The sequence below is a fragment of the Felis catus genome, chromosome E2 (assembly GCF_018350175.1).
Source record: "Felis catus isolate Fca126 chromosome E2, F.catus_Fca126_mat1.0, whole genome shotgun sequence".
NCBI lineage: Eukaryota > Metazoa > Chordata > Mammalia > Carnivora > Felidae > Felis > Felis catus.
The window spans coordinates 15,683,127-15,698,164 of record NC_058382.1 but is presented as its reverse complement, the minus strand read 5'-3'; the positions used below and the strand labels follow the sequence as shown (position 1 = coordinate 15,698,164).

Genomic DNA, 15,038 nt, shown 5'->3' with positions numbered 1-15,038 from the left:
CAGGCAGGTTCTGGATCCCCTGTGAAGGTGGAGCTGTTGATGTTTAGAAGGTGTTAACACGAGGGAGACATGGGCTTCCTGCATCATTAGGTTCATTAGTGCTGGTGGGACAATTTGAGGAGACAACACAGCATCGTGCAGAGAACCCAGGCAGCTACAGGAGCCGGGCAGGGCTGGGGCAAAGGGCAGCTCCTGCTCAGCTCCAGCTCACTGTTGTCATGCAGGAAATACAGGCAAACCCAGTGTTGCCAGCCTTTCCGATTTTTCAAGGTTCTCCTGAAATGAAGCTTTTTTTTTTTTTAATGAGGATTCTCCTAATTTTTTTTTTTAATTTTTTTTTTCAACATTTATTTATTTTTGGGACAGAGAGAGACAGAGCATGAACGGGGGAGGGGCAGAGAGAGAGGGAGACACAGAATCGGAGACAGGCTCCAGGCTCTGAGCCATCAGCCCAGAGCCCGACGCGGGGCTCGAACTCACGGACCGCGAGATCGTGACCTGGCTGAAGTCGGACGCTTAACCGACTGCGCCACCCAGGCGCCCCTTGGATTCTCCTAATTTTTAAATGCTGACAACTGTATTGGTTTAGAATTGCTCATAACTGCCAGTGACAGACTTTAACTACATAGAAGCTTATTTCTATGATATAAAAAAGTCTGGAGGTCAGCAGCCCAGGGCTGGTATGGTTACTCCTTAGCATCAGTGGAATGCCATCCTTAGTGCATGGCCTCCAGCCCTCAGGTGGTCTCCTGGTCCAAGATGGCTGCTGCAGCTCCAGCTGTCACATCCATATTTCCAGGCAAAGAAAGAGGAAAGGGTAAGGGCAAAAAGGCAGATCTCTTGTCAAACCACCTCCCTTTAAAAAGCTTTCTCAGAAGCCCCATCCAGCCACTGCTGCTTATTGACCACTCCTATCTACAAGGCAGGCTGGGAAATACAGGTTTTCAACTAGACAAATCCCCTTTTCCTCCCCTAAGAATAGAGGGTTTTTCTTGAAAAGAAGGGCAGAATAGAATGGATAGGCAGCTAGTACTCCACAGCAACTATTTAAAAAAATTGTTTTCAGCCAGTGTCCTAGTCAAACCTAACAAATTTCAGCTAAGTCATTCCACAGGGCTCAGAGTGTGTGCAGGCTCTGGAGCTCCAGCTTTGGAGTCCAGACAGCCCTGGGTTCAGGGTGCCTGTGTCATAGCTTATTAGCTTGTATGACATATTTCACCCCTGGGACTCTGTCCTCACGTGAGGAATGGAGACAATTGTAGCAGCATCGCATGTCGCAAAACAAAAGGACACAGAAATCGAAAATGAAAGGATGGGGAAAAAGAAAGTTCCAGACAGTTGCTAATGAGAAAAGTTGTGAATGTTTGTGCACCTGGCAACCTGGGTTAGGCGGATATAAATGAAAAACAGATAAGGCTACAGGGAGAAGTAAACAATCAGCTGACAGGGTCTCTCTGAAATTCACCCATCTAGTGGACAAGAAATCAGGCTGTAGAGGATTTGAATGACTCAGTCAAAACCTGATTCTACATTTTTGTACCTAGCCAACAGAGAACACATTGTTTCCAACTCACATATAGAAATACCGACACAAGATTGGTGAGGATCAAATAAGATTGTACATTAAAGCACTTAGTTCTTCATTGGGCAGATAGTAAGTACTCACTAGGGAGCTTTATTTAAAAATTTTTTTTTTCTTTCAAAATTGGACTTCTTGGTAGCCCTGGAAGTTTATAAATTCCTCATCGGTCATTGTTCAGTGAGTGCCTGCTGTATGCCAGGAATGCAGGGCGCTGGGTATGCATCGGGAGAAAACAAAACAGAACAAGCCCTGCAGATGTTTAGGAATGAACCGATTATCTGTGGAGCAGATACTGCTTATGCTCTCTGACCTGCTGGGGAGATGGTTTAACCCAGTGCAGGTACTGGTCTGACTGGCATCGTTAATTAACACATTATTTAGGCCTTCGATAAGCTTTTGGTTCACTAAAAGCATCTCATGAGAACAGGAACCATCAGCTAAATATTCAGAGCACCGGGATGGGAAGGAATTTCTGGCAAGGGGTGGATGTTGACTTGAGTCAAGACAGGCTGCCGGTGGGTATCCACCACAAGCAGGAAACACTTGGGTTTCACATTGGAAAATACTGTTTGCTGGAAGGATTAGAAAACAGCAGCATGTTTTAGAGAAAGGGGGAGACAGCTGCTATTTAGGGGAGAGAACACGAGACTTGCTCCATGATTCGGTGGCTCTATTGAGGGAGGGGAAAGAGTAGCGTTTAAGTATCCTAGGTGTGTAGAAGCATGGTTGGATAAAAGTGATGCTTGGGGACTTGAATCGTGGTCCCTTTTCTGTGACAAACATCACGCCCTGGGATGATAAGAGCTAGCGTTTCTTTTGTGCTTACTGTGTACTTGGCTCTGTGCTAAGTGCTTCACGCCTGTTAACCTATTTGATCCTCACAACTGTGCTGAGAGGTGTGTCCAGCCTTACTGCTCCCGTTTTCCTGATGAAAGTGCTGTGGAGTGCCTTGGCCTGGGCCATCCATCTGACCTAGTGGCAGACACCCTGGATTTGAGTCCTGCGAGCAGCGCGGTAGAATAGAATCTTAACCACTTCACAGGGCTAGTTGGCAGCTGAGCTAATGACGGATGTTTGCAAATCTGGGATAACCATAGGCTCTGTTTTACGTGCCAGACACTGTGCTAAGCATTTAATATTTGTAGTCTCATTTCACCCTCCCCTCACATCGACTCGATGAGTTATGGGTAGTGTCAGGGCGCCTGTTTTTCGGATGGAGGAACTGAGGCTCAAAAAAGTTCTGTGACTTGGCTGAGGTGGCACAGTCAGGTCTTGCTGTCAGTCTGTCTGTCGAGTGTGGCCATGACCAGGCGGGAGGTTTGTGTGAGCAGGATCCCGCGGGTTGCCCAAGAACCTGCCCCAGGCATCACCCCTCCTTCCCAGAGAACTCACTCTGAACGCTTCCCTCTCAGAACATGCCAATTACTTTGGTGTGGACGAGAAACTGGGGCCAGTGGCTGTGAGCATCAAGCGGGAGAAGTTGGAGGACCACAAGGACCACGGGCCTCAGTACCAGTACAGGATCATCTTCCGGACCCGTGAGGTAAGTCGCATCACCGTTATTAGTTTACGTAAATTACAGCTCGATAGCCCCTCACCCTCTGTGAGCCCTTACTCTGTGGTAGGTGCTTCCCCTGCTTCACCTCACGCAGTCCTCCTAATAACCTCCCGAGAGCACTTCTGTTCGTCTCTCCATTTTACAGAAGAGAAGACTAAGACTCAGAGAAATGAAGTGACTTGTATGGGCTCAGTGAATAAGGGGCCAGGCCAGGACTGGGATCTTGGAGAGCCCACAATACTTACATTGTACAAGAGATTCACTCTGGTTAGAATAGGAAATAAAGGGAGACGTGTAAGGGATCCTTTCAGGATCATGAGATGTCCTGCAGAATGGAAAGAATTAAGGCAGCAAGCCTCAGGCACGGCAGGAATTGGGGAATCTCAGCCACAGCAGGCACTGCTGTTGGTGCCGCTCAGCTCAAAACACTCGCAGCACTTTCAAGTCTGAGTAGAGAAACCCGTTGTCCTGGTTTGGGCAGAGGAGGTCTTCCCCTAGACTAAATATCAGCCGTGGCTAGGGAGCAAGGCCTGCTGGGGGCATCCTGCTCAATTAGGACTCTCAATTGTAATTGACAGAAATTTACTTCTAACTGGTTCAAGCCAGAAATAGAATTTTTCGGTTTATATAACTGCAAATCCAGGCAGGGTAGGGCTAGCTTCAGGCATAGCTGGATCCAGGCACTCAAATAATGTCACCATATTCTGCCTCCAGACCGCTCTGTTCCCCTAAGCTCTGCTTTTTTGCATAGTGAATGTCATTCTCTTCTCTTCTGCCACCAGCAAGCTCTCTCCATGTCATGGGAAAATGGAGACTGGCTGCTCAACTCTTCTACATCTTTGTACGTCTCCTCCACAAGGAAGAGACACTTGCTGCCAAATCTGTGGGAAGGACTCTGACTGGCTCTGCTTGGATCACGTGTGCTCCACTGGGACGGGGCAGCACACTGTAATTGACAGTTCAGTCGGAATCACCTGGGGGGGCAGTTCTTCTGCCAAGAGGGGCGCTAGGCCAGCAAAAACAGCAGGCTTCCAAAGACCCAAGTAAGGAAGAGGTTTCCAGGAAAGGGGTGGGAGTCAGCTGGACAGGCCCCCCAAAGTGGGTCTCCCTCAGCCCTGCATTGCCCCATCCGCCTCGTTCCTGGCCTTTGCCCAGGTCCCGGTGGGACCCCAGCAGCCTGCTGCTGCCGCCAAGGACTTTGGGTGTGAGGCCAGCCGAGCCTGGACGTCATCCAGACTGGCAGATGGTACACCGAGGGCCCTAGCCCCATCCGCTCACGAAGACCCTCTTGCTGAGGGGGAGTGGGATGACACAGAGGCTTTGTGGCAGCTTAGAGGAGGCAGTCCCACAGCGCCCCCACAGGTCGTCACCAGCACCTCTGTCACCCAGCCCCTCTTCCCTCTCCTCACCTTTCTGGCCAGATGAGCACTGGGGCAGAATGTGACGTGACAGCTCACATGGCATCAGATTGTGTCACAACATCTGGGGAACTGCTGGGTAAAATAACAAACACTAGTAAATAATATTTTATTACAACTGCCGTGACATTGCAGATCTACTTAATAACACTGTGTCGGATGTTTTCTTTACCCTTTATGTACATTCATTCACTTAAGTGTCATGACAGTTCTGTGGTGAAGGCACGGTTGTCCTCATTGACAGATGATGAAACAAGGCCCTGAGAGGTTGAGGGCTTTGCCCAAAGCAGCATCCAGTAAGTGGCAAGGGGAAGAGTCGGCCTGCTCCCTAGCCCCACTCGGCTGCCTCTGGGATTCCACTGACGGGGCTCAAAACTGCACAGCAGACCCATTGATGAGTTACAAACTCAGCTTAGTGCCAGCGCTTTTGTGCTATTGTTTCTTATTAATAAAAATGGAATATGTAGAATGAATTTTTAAAATACCGGCCTGCACTGCATGTACTGGGAGTCATGAGACTTGGGTGCAGGGATGTTGGGTCAGGGTATATTGTTTCTGCTGTGGTTCCTATTCAGTGAGTTTGAAACCGGCTCAGTGCTGCTCTTGCCTTGTGCCTGCTTCCACGCACTTCCTAGCTCCAACACCCACAAAACAAGCCTCCAGTCCCCCCCCACCCCACCCAGGATCGGCATGAGGCTCTTGAGGCCCCAGGACACAGGTCCAGGATTCATCCACACGGCAGAGATTCACTCAGCACCACTACCTGCCATCCCTGCTGCACTCTTGTGGGGGAGGCAGACAATACACACATACTTTGATAAATTACACAATGTGGTAAGTGATGACAAGGTAGAAAGTCAAGCAAGGAAGAGATAAGTGTAAGGGGCGGTTCAGTGTTTAGGCAGAATGGTCAAGGGACGTGTCACTGGGAAGATAACAGTTGAGTAATGACCTGAAGGACATGAGAGAAGGAGCCATGTGGACATCTAGAACAAGAGCATTCCAGGCAGAGGGAACAGCCATTGCAAAGGTGCTGAGGCATGATCACATCTGGCACATTGGAGACCTGGTATGGATTCCTAGTTCAGCCATTCACCAGCTGTGAACCTGTACACCTGGCTTCTCCTCTCAGAGCCTCAGTTTCCCTCTTGGGAATCCCAGTCTTCCCACAGTCCCTACAATCCCTATAGTCATGGATCCAGTGGGGTTACACATTAGGCAGTGCTTGGCCTGGCACTTGGGAAGACCCCAGTGAAGTTAGCCATTGGTAAGGGTCTCAATCTACTGTCCCCTTGTCACATTCCAGGCAGCCCTGTGAATTTTGGCCCACCATGAGGTTCACAGCCACAACCAGGCCTTTTTCTAACCCCACATGCATGCAGGCTCAGCCCCGAGCCCAGCTCCTGGTGGAGCTGCCCTACTGGGCACTCAGGCCTGAGGACCTCATCACCTGAGTTGGAGGGCGGGCAGTGGCCAGCAAGGTTTGCCGTGCCTCTTCCTCAAGCCCTTCCTATCATGGCGACAAGGTGGACAATCCACAGCCCCCAGTAGTAACAACAACAGTATCCACAATAATAGCTAACACTTTTAACACACATTCTTGCCAGACAGTGTCCTAAATGTTTTATATGCGTGAAGCCCAAATCTTCTCAACAGTCTTATGACATGGGCCCCATTATTCCCATTCTACAGATGAGGATGGGAGGACCTCCAGGGAGATCATCATTTGTCAGGGTCACCAATGGCAGAGCTGGGACATGGACCAAAGCTTCCCGGGGCCTGGGCCCAGGCTCTTAACCACTCAGCACACTGCCTGTGGGGTCGAGTTTGAATTCTAGCTCTGGGAATGGACAGCCCTGGGTTCAGTCCAGTTCTGCCACTTACTAACCATGTGACCTTGGTTTTTTACTAACCATGTGATCATGTTGGCTTTACCGCTGGATTCAGTTTCTTTATCTGTGAATGGGCTCTGTGCTGTTTGTTCCCTGTCTCCTAGAGTGGCAGAGAAGGTTCCCATGGACTCGCACACATGAGGTGGTAGCCTGAGGCTGTAAGGCAGTGAGTACTCCAAGTGGTAGATGCTACTATGAGCCTGGCCTGTCACTGTCCCCACCACCCCCCGCCAGGGTCCGAGGGCCATGCCGGGAACCAAAGGTGGAGTTCACGGGCAGAGTTCTATCCTCCTGTCCACATGTACATATCTTAGGCTCCCGTAAACCAAGGTGTGGGGTCCAGGGTGAAGGGCTTGGGCTGTTTTCCAGGCCAGCAGGCTGGCCCGCCCCAGATGGCCACCCCCGGCCGCTGAGCAGACAGTCGAGTGGGCCCATATCTCCCGGCAGATGGGTTGTGAGCGTTGGCAGCACTGAGCTTCCCGCCAGGGCAGGAACAGACTTGGAGCTGGGCTCTGGCATCACACGCCTGAACAGCGCCCCCCTCCCCCCGCCCCGCCCAGCCTGGACAGGACGAGCCCTGGCCTGAGCCCCTTGCTGGCGTGTCTCTCCCAGGACACAGGAAAACCCCAGGCAACCAGGGACGGTCTGGTCTCCAAGCCCAACAAGTCCCCCTTAGCCCAGCAAACCTGAGTTTTTGACTGGCCTTGATTTTGTTAGGGTTAGAGGTTTGGATTTGTCATTTCTTTTTTATTTAAAAAGTAACAGTCGCTCATTAAGAATTTAAGTATATAAGTAAGCGTACAAAGTAGAAAAGGGAGAGTCTCCTATTAAGTGAAAAAAGCAAGTATAATAGTGTGAATCGACTAGGACTTCATTTGTATTCAGTAGGTAACTCTGATCGTCTGTGTGTGTGTGTGTGTTTATGGAAATAATCTCCAAAGCATATTGTTAAGTGGGGAGAAAAGTCAACTATAGCTTCCTATTAAAGGTGAAATGTAAATTCTTAACTATGCATATGGTTTTGTACAAATACATTTGACACGTGTATACATAATAATGGCTAACATGTATTGAGCACTCACTGGATGCCAGATACAAAGCTGAGCACTGTATGTGGATTATCTTATTGAATCTTTACAGCCCTTTGAGAGAGTCATTATCCGCATTTTATAGATGAGGAAAAAGGCACAGAGAAATTAAGCAACTTGCCCAGGGTTACACAGTTAAGGAATGGGTAGAGTCAGGACTTGAATCCAGGCAGACAGACTCCTAAGTGACCTCCCAGGAGAAGTCCCCGACGCGTGCACCCACCGCCCAGCAGAGAAAAATGCATCTAAGTCAGGAGCTGACAAAGAACAACCTGTGCAAATAGAAACCTCCCTGCATACATGGCCTTGAGACTTTTCTATGGCTCGTGTGACTGCTTATCCTCAGCGAGATGATGCCAGATATCGTTGAGGATGAGGTCACACAGGGCCTTGCAGGCTGAGCAGGGTGTATAGATTTTACTTGGAGAGAAATGGGAAGCCACTAGCCCATTCTGCACACAGGAGAGGCGTGGTCTGACTCAAGCTGCTGCAGGAAGAGTGGCCTGGGCCGGGGTGGCAGTGGTGTGGGAGCAGGAAGACCAGGAGGCAGCTATCATCATAGGCCAGGTAGGCGATGATGACAGACAGGACCAGGTGGAGAGTAGAGATGGCCACTCGTTGTGCCCTGCCAGTGCCCTACTTAATCTCCCCAGCAGAGAAGGCAAAGCTGGGAGCTTTTCAAGTAGTGGCTTTTGGTCAAGTCTTCAGAGCCAAAATGTGACAGTAGGCCACCTGTCTCTAGAGTGGGAGAAAGACTGAGGTGCAGGACCATGCTTCTGCTTGGCCCCAGCAGAGGGCGCTGCGGGCCAGTGTCAGCAGGATACAAAAACAGATCCAATTGGTGCATTGATTGAAACCCACAATCCCAGGGCCTCCCAGACTGGCAGGGCAAAGCATCCAACATGGTTGCTTTTCATGATCTGTTTCAAGACTACTGTCCTTAGGATAAAAGCGACCTTTTTTTTTATTAATTACCAAGGCTACAGCTGGGAACTCCAGAACACAAGATCACTCCATTCCTTCCGTGCATGCCTCTTGCCCAGGTCCTATTTGGCAAGCTGTATGCTTAGAGGCAATGCCGTGACACATTATTTTTGCCATCTCTTGTGTCTGTTAACTTAGGACAGGCATGTTTTTCCAGGTACTGCTGATTAATCCTTCTTAGTCTTCTTTTTTTTTTTTTTTTTTTTTTTTTGAGAGAGAGCAACAGAGCACAAGCAGGGAGGGGCAGAGAGAGAGACACACAGAATCCGAAGCAGGCTCCAGGCCCTGAGCTGCAGCACAGAGCCCTAGGCGGGGCTTAGGCTCGTGAACCACCTGAGCTGAAGTCAGATGTTTAGCCAGCTGAGCCACCCTGGCATCTCATCCTTAGTCTTTATATCATAGCTTCAAGTATATTTTGGGTGCTTGTAGCAATCCCCTGAGGGGGGATGTTTTTCCCGGTATTGCCGCAAATACCCTGTCATGCTGCCTTGCTGGGGCTGGAGCTGCGTGCCTGGCCCTGGGCATGGCATCACCTGATGGTCAGCTCACGTTGTGGATAGAGAAGCCTGAGCTGGTACAAGTGAGGACCTGAAGCCACAGGGACTCTCGGGGCTAGCGGGACATGAATTGGTACAACCACTTGGAATACTTGGGCAGTTCAGGAAAATTAAAGATGAACGTGCCCAGTGACTCTGCAGTTGCCCTCCTAGGTAGAAAATGTGTTCATGTGCAATAAGAGGCGCTCCTATGAGTGTTCCTAACAGCGGTGTTCATAGTTGTCCAACACTGGAAGCCGTTTCCGTGCTCAACAGTAGAACGGAATAAATCCGTTGTGGCAATACAGCCGCTTCTCACAGCAACGTGGCCACTCTCATATGCACAGCATTGAGAGAAACAAGCCAGATATAAAAGAATACAAACTGCCTGAAGCTCCAAAACAGGCAGAAATAAATTCTGGAGTTTGAAGTCAGGGTGGAGTTGCCTTTGGGGAGGAGGGAAGGAGTTTTGGGGGGGCTGAAAATACTTTTTTGATTTGGTGGGGATTACCTAGGTGTTCACTGTGTGATCATTCCTTTAGGTATGCTTCCATGTGTTGAGTACTTTTCTGTATGAGGATGTACCTCACAGCCAAAAGTAAAAATAAAACACTGTCAACGGCGAAAGCTGTAAGTTTTGGAAAATTCAGGGCTGCGTGGGAATCCTGGTTTAGTCACTTAGCTGTGGTGACCTTGGAGAAGGCACCTAACCTCTCGGAGCTTCAGTTTTCTTATCTGCAACATGGAGATGAGAAAACCTCCCCCTGAACAGACGTGTGCACGTAATTAGGTAATTACTGTTGTACCACTGCACCTTCATAAATGCGACTTTGTTATAAAGGGATATCAGTTAGAAACTGCTTTGCTTGTAGAGTAAACCTGAAGACCTGAGTAACCATAGCTAAAACAAATAGAGGGTTATTTTAATTCTCTAACAAGAAGCCTGGAGGTGGGCAGCTGCAGAGATTGACTTCTCTGGTTTTCTTGTTGTCTCTTTCCTCGCAAACACAAGATGGCTGCCACAGCCCCAAACATCTTACCCTCACACCAGTGTCCTTAGCAAGAAGAAATGGGCTGGTGGAAAGGGGCTTTCCTTTAACGAAGGGAAGCAATGTGTCCAAGAAGTCCTTCCCCAGCTGAATTCCCCTCACATTTCATTACCTGTAGCTAGTCATGTGGCCAGCTGTAGGAAAAACATGGAAAGCACCATCTGGGAAAGTGAAATGAGTTGGCCGTGATTGGCCTGACTAAAAGTTTTCAATCCTGGCTACACAGCAGAATCATTTGAATGGCACTGAAAAGGTGTGTGTGTGTGTGTGTGTGTGTGTGTGTGTGTGTGTGTGTATAAGTATACATTGGTATAAGTATACATTGGTATAAGTATGAATACACGTGTGCACATGTATGTAGATGCCTGGGCCCCACCACAGACCAGCCGTGTTAGTACAGTAATATGTTCACACGTGTTGTAATGAAGACAGTGTTCGTTGAGGGTTTGCCTTGTGGAGCCTGTTTTATTCATTATACATCTTACTAGCTGACATAATCTGTGTCCCCACTTAAATGCCAGTCGGGTGAAGACCAGTTGGGTCTTTGTTTTGTTTGCCGCACCCAGAACAGGGCTAGGTCTCGGGGGCACGTAGTCGGTATTTGTTGACGGATGAAGGTGTGCTCCATCCGTTGTCTCATTGACTCATCCACTTAATCCTCCCGGCGCTCTTCTGGGCTTTGATGCCGTCACCGTACCCATTTCGTGAAAGAGAAGCTGAGGCCCAGAGATCTGAAGGCGCTTGCTCAAGATCACACAAGCAGGAGGCGGCAAGCTCAAGTCCTGGTCCAGACCCCGGCTGGCCCTGGGACCCAAGCTTCTCTGACCATCGCACACGTTGCTCTGAGACTAGGACACCCTCATGGGCTCTTGTTCCTTCTTGGGTCCTGAGAGCCTCCTGACCTTCTCTTCTCTCCCTCAAACAGCTCATCACCCTGCGGGGATCCATCCTGGAGGACGCCACACCCACAGCCACAAAGCATGGGACGGGGCGGGGCCTGCCCCTGAAGGATGCCCTGGAGTATGTCATCCCCGAGCTCAACATCCACTGCCTGAGGCTGGCTCTCAACACGCCCAAGGTGACCGAGCAGCTGCTGAAGCTCGACGAACAAGGGGTGAGCCGGGGTTCCGGGTGGGGGGCCCCTTGGACCGTAGCCTGCAGCCCCATCCTGGTACCTCTTTCTGTCTTGGTCTTTTTTTTTTTGTTGTTCTTTTTTCCAAGAATAGAAACCCACCTAACCTAGTTTAGGTAAAAAGAGGGATCTCTTAATCAAATTCCAAGGGAGCCAAGAGCAAGAATATGACTGGGTCTCAGGAGGAAAATGGTCTGGGGATGAGACAGCCACCAGGTTTCATGGTGGGGGACAGGCTAGGGGGTGTGTTCCCATCTCTGCACACTGGCTCCCTTTGCTTCTCTGTCCTCCCACAGCTCCCAGAGTTTCTGTGAGAATAACAGCCACATGCAGACCCCAGCTAGCTGACTCTTGGTCCCAGGAGAGCCTCTGGCTGGCCCGCGCTTAGGTCAGGTGTCTGTCAAGGTCCAGTCACCAGTGACCAGGAGAATGAGATACATAAAATAAACATGTGGTCACCGAGGGCCCACTCCCTGAAAACAGTTGACTGCACTGAGCCCTGGAGAATTTCCTTTTGCCAAGTCTTAGCCAGTTCCAGTCCACCTCCTGTGGGCAGCCAGCCAAGGCAACGGTGTCTTAATTCTTGAGAGTGGCATGGCCCTCTGTAGAGAGAACGAGAGCGGGCTGTGCGACACCTTGTTGTGCCTCTCTGGAATGGGAGGGAAGGGGAGGGACAACTGGGATGTGCCCGCCACACCTTTCTCCCTCTTCTCTGGCTGCCGCCCCGAGTTACTGTGTGACCCCAGGAGCTCCTTGGGCACCGCGCCTGAGAAAACCCCTTTTTCCCCTCCCTCTGACGTCTCCGCCCGGCCCGCCTCTGCAGCTGTGCCGGAAACACAAAGTGGGCATCCTCTACTGCAAGGCTGGCCAGAGCTCGGAGGAGGAGATGTACAACAACGAGGAGGCCGGCCCCGCCTTTGAGGAGTTCCTCTCCCTGATCGGGGAGAAGGTCTGCCTGAAGGGCTTCACCAAGTACGCCGCCCAGCTGGATGTCAAGAGTAAGTGGCACAGTGGCCTCGTGGGGGAACCAGTGGGATCCCGGTGGACCACCACCCCACGCCCACCCCAGGGGCAAACGTCACAAGGCCTGATGATACCTGGGTAAGGACGCAGAGCCGTGGGAGCTCTCGGACTCTGCTGATGGGGGTGCAGAGAGTGCGACCGCTTTGGAAAACAGTATGGCATGTTCTAGTAAAGTTTAAAGACCCACCTACCCTGTGAGTCAGCAGTTGCGCTCCTAGACATGTCCTCTGGGAACTCATGCACATGTGCGTTGGGAGATGTCCTGAATATTCATAACCACCAGTGCTTGGATGGTGCCCAGCGTGCACGGGCAGAATTGTGGTATTTCGTGCGGCAGAGAGCTGTGTGGCCATGACAGCAGTGAACTAGAGCTGCAGGCGTCAGCCTGGACGAAGGCCACGTACTTGATGTTGAGCGTGGACAGGGGGCCTCACAAAAGCAGGTGCCGAAAGATGGCTTTTATTCAACAGTGTATTGTCTGGGAGGTTGTTCTGACGTAGGAAAACTACAGAAAAGCAAGGCCGTGATGGACATGACATTCAAGGTAGTGGTTGCCTCCAGGGAGAGTGTGGCTATAACTAGGAAACGATACTCACATTTTCACAAGAGTATTGGCGGCAGGCGGTCTGTTTCTTAAGGCAGGTGCGAGGTACAACATACTCGTTCTGGCATTTCCACACATAAATATGCATCTATATGCATAATATGTTTATATATGATCTATAGGATTAAAATGTGTCCTGGCAGTTTTGGGGGGTTGGAAGAGTGATGTTGTAAATTGGCGTCACGGCTCCCTATGGGAAGGACCCCTTAGAGGTGAGCTGTAGCTGGGATAGTTGCTTAGGCTGAGTCGGGCCCTGAGTGATGGGGCTGTGGCTTGATCACTGGCTCTTCACCTTACCTGGCCATGCCTCAGTTTCCTCATCTGGAGAAGGGAGGCCCAGATGAGGAGACCACGTTTAGAGACATGAATGAAGTGTTAGGCGGGTGCTTATGGCTGTTGTCTGTTGAAGGAAGCAGTGGGAGGAATGAGCCATTGCTCGTTTAGGGGTGTTGGACCAGTGGCTTTGGCGGTCTCTGCCTCCGTTTCCTCATCTGTAAAGTTGTGTTTACCTCGGGAGCGCGGTGTTGAACTATCTTGCTGAGCCCTCGCTCTGTGTCAGACCCTGGACCTGCCCGGCCTCCCCGAGCTGCCTGCATCCTGTCCGCTCCTGGCGCTCTGGAAGCCCGCAGCGGGAGTGGTTCCACTGGTGATTCCTTCGGTGTGGGGGCAGTGTGCTCAGAAACAGGAAGCGGACACTTACTGTCCGCCTTCTCAGACAGGTGCCTGCTCCTGAGGGTCAGCGTCCTGCACGAAGTGACGGCCATAGTCTTTCCCCCCGTCCCCGAGTTGGCCGTGAGCGTCAGATGCTGGCACAGTGCCTCACAGAGAATCAGCACTCGAGGGCACACCAGCCGCTGCCACGTGGCTTCTGCAGGAAGCGGATTTTCTCTGAGGACCCCAAGGAGCGCAGTGCTCCCGGCCAGTCTCCCCAGCTACCAGACAGGGATGCCCTGGGCTTGCAGCCACCTGAAGGTCTCCTGGCTTCAGGCCTGGCTCTGGCACTGACCAGCTGTGGCTTCAGTGCCCTCACCTGTCACAGCTACCCCCCCCCCCAAAATGTGAGGCCTCGAGAACAGGGACTCTTGGGCCTGTTCTACCACTGTTTCCCCAGCACCTTCAGCTAGATAAAGCTTGCTGGAAGAATGGGCTTCCCGGGGTGAACATGACACCCTGGAGTTCCTGGCAACGTGGTTCGTGGGCTCATTCATGCGCTCCACAGAAACCTCCCAGCCTTCCTCCCTGGGCAGTTCAAGATGATAGGAGCATGTATGGGGCACCTGATCTTATGTTGGAGTGGGGAAGGGCTCCTTGAGAACATGGCCTGTGGCCTGAGAAGAGTGAGTTGGAATAAAAGAGGCAATGAAGTAGCCCGAAAGTATTCCAGGTAAAGGAACAGCACATGCAAAAGCCCCGAGGTCTAAAGGCTGTTGTCCAGGGAAGTTCATGTAGAGAGAGGATGAAGTGAGGAAGGCAGGCAGGACCCACCGTGCAGGGCCTTTAGGGCTGAAGCTTAGGGATTTGGGTAAGAGCAACACTGAGTCCTGTTAAGAAAACACTGGAGTCCCACATCCCGAGTTCCAGTCCAGACTTCACTGCGCGTTGCAGTGTGACCTTAGGCAAGTCCCTCCCTCCCTGTGCCTCAGTTTCCCCCTCGGAAACATGGAGCCAACAATCAGATGTGCTTCTGCCTGGTCACAACCCCCTCCCGTTAGAGATAACCAGCATCCTGACTCTCGTGATTATCATTCATAGTTTTGCCACCTATACATGCATCTCTAAATAGCATTTGTTTTGCCTGTTTTTGAACGTAACGTGAATGGAATCACACGCTACGTGCTCCTCTTGTGTCTGGCATCTTTCATTCAACATTGTGTATATGGGCTTCGCCCCTGTGGTGACTGCAGCTCGTTTCATGGTTGATCCATTCCTGTGACTGACATTTGAAGGTGCCTGTACCCATATCCCAGGCGCATGTGTACCTTTTCTCTGGATTATGATCCTAGGAGACGAAGTGTTGAGTCATCAATTAAGCTGATCTTTAGGTTCACTAGATGTTGTGAAAAAGTTTTCCAAAGTGGTTGTACCAATTCGCACACCTGACCAGCCGCATAAAGGGCTCCAGTCATTCTACATCACCGCCAACCCTTGGTACGGTCAGACTTTTAATTTTTT

The 15,038-nt window shown here is 50.7% G+C and overlaps 1 protein-coding gene across 9 annotated transcripts in view; it reads left to right on the top strand.

The window, feature by feature from the left end:
* SIPA1L3 (signal induced proliferation associated 1 like 3) overlaps positions 1-15,038 on the top strand; it is a 239,418-nt gene that overhangs the window by 141,978 nt on the left and 82,402 nt on the right. For all 9 annotated transcript variants that reach the window (XM_023245059.2, XM_023245055.2, XM_045046365.1 and 6 more), the window contains 3 exons: positions 2,995-3,125; positions 11,033-11,221; positions 12,063-12,237. In XM_023245059.2, the coding sequence (XP_023100827.2) occupies positions 2,995-3,125; positions 11,033-11,221; positions 12,063-12,237 (495 nt within the window). The remainder of the gene's footprint in view (positions 1-2,994; positions 3,126-11,032; positions 11,222-12,062; positions 12,238-15,038) is intronic.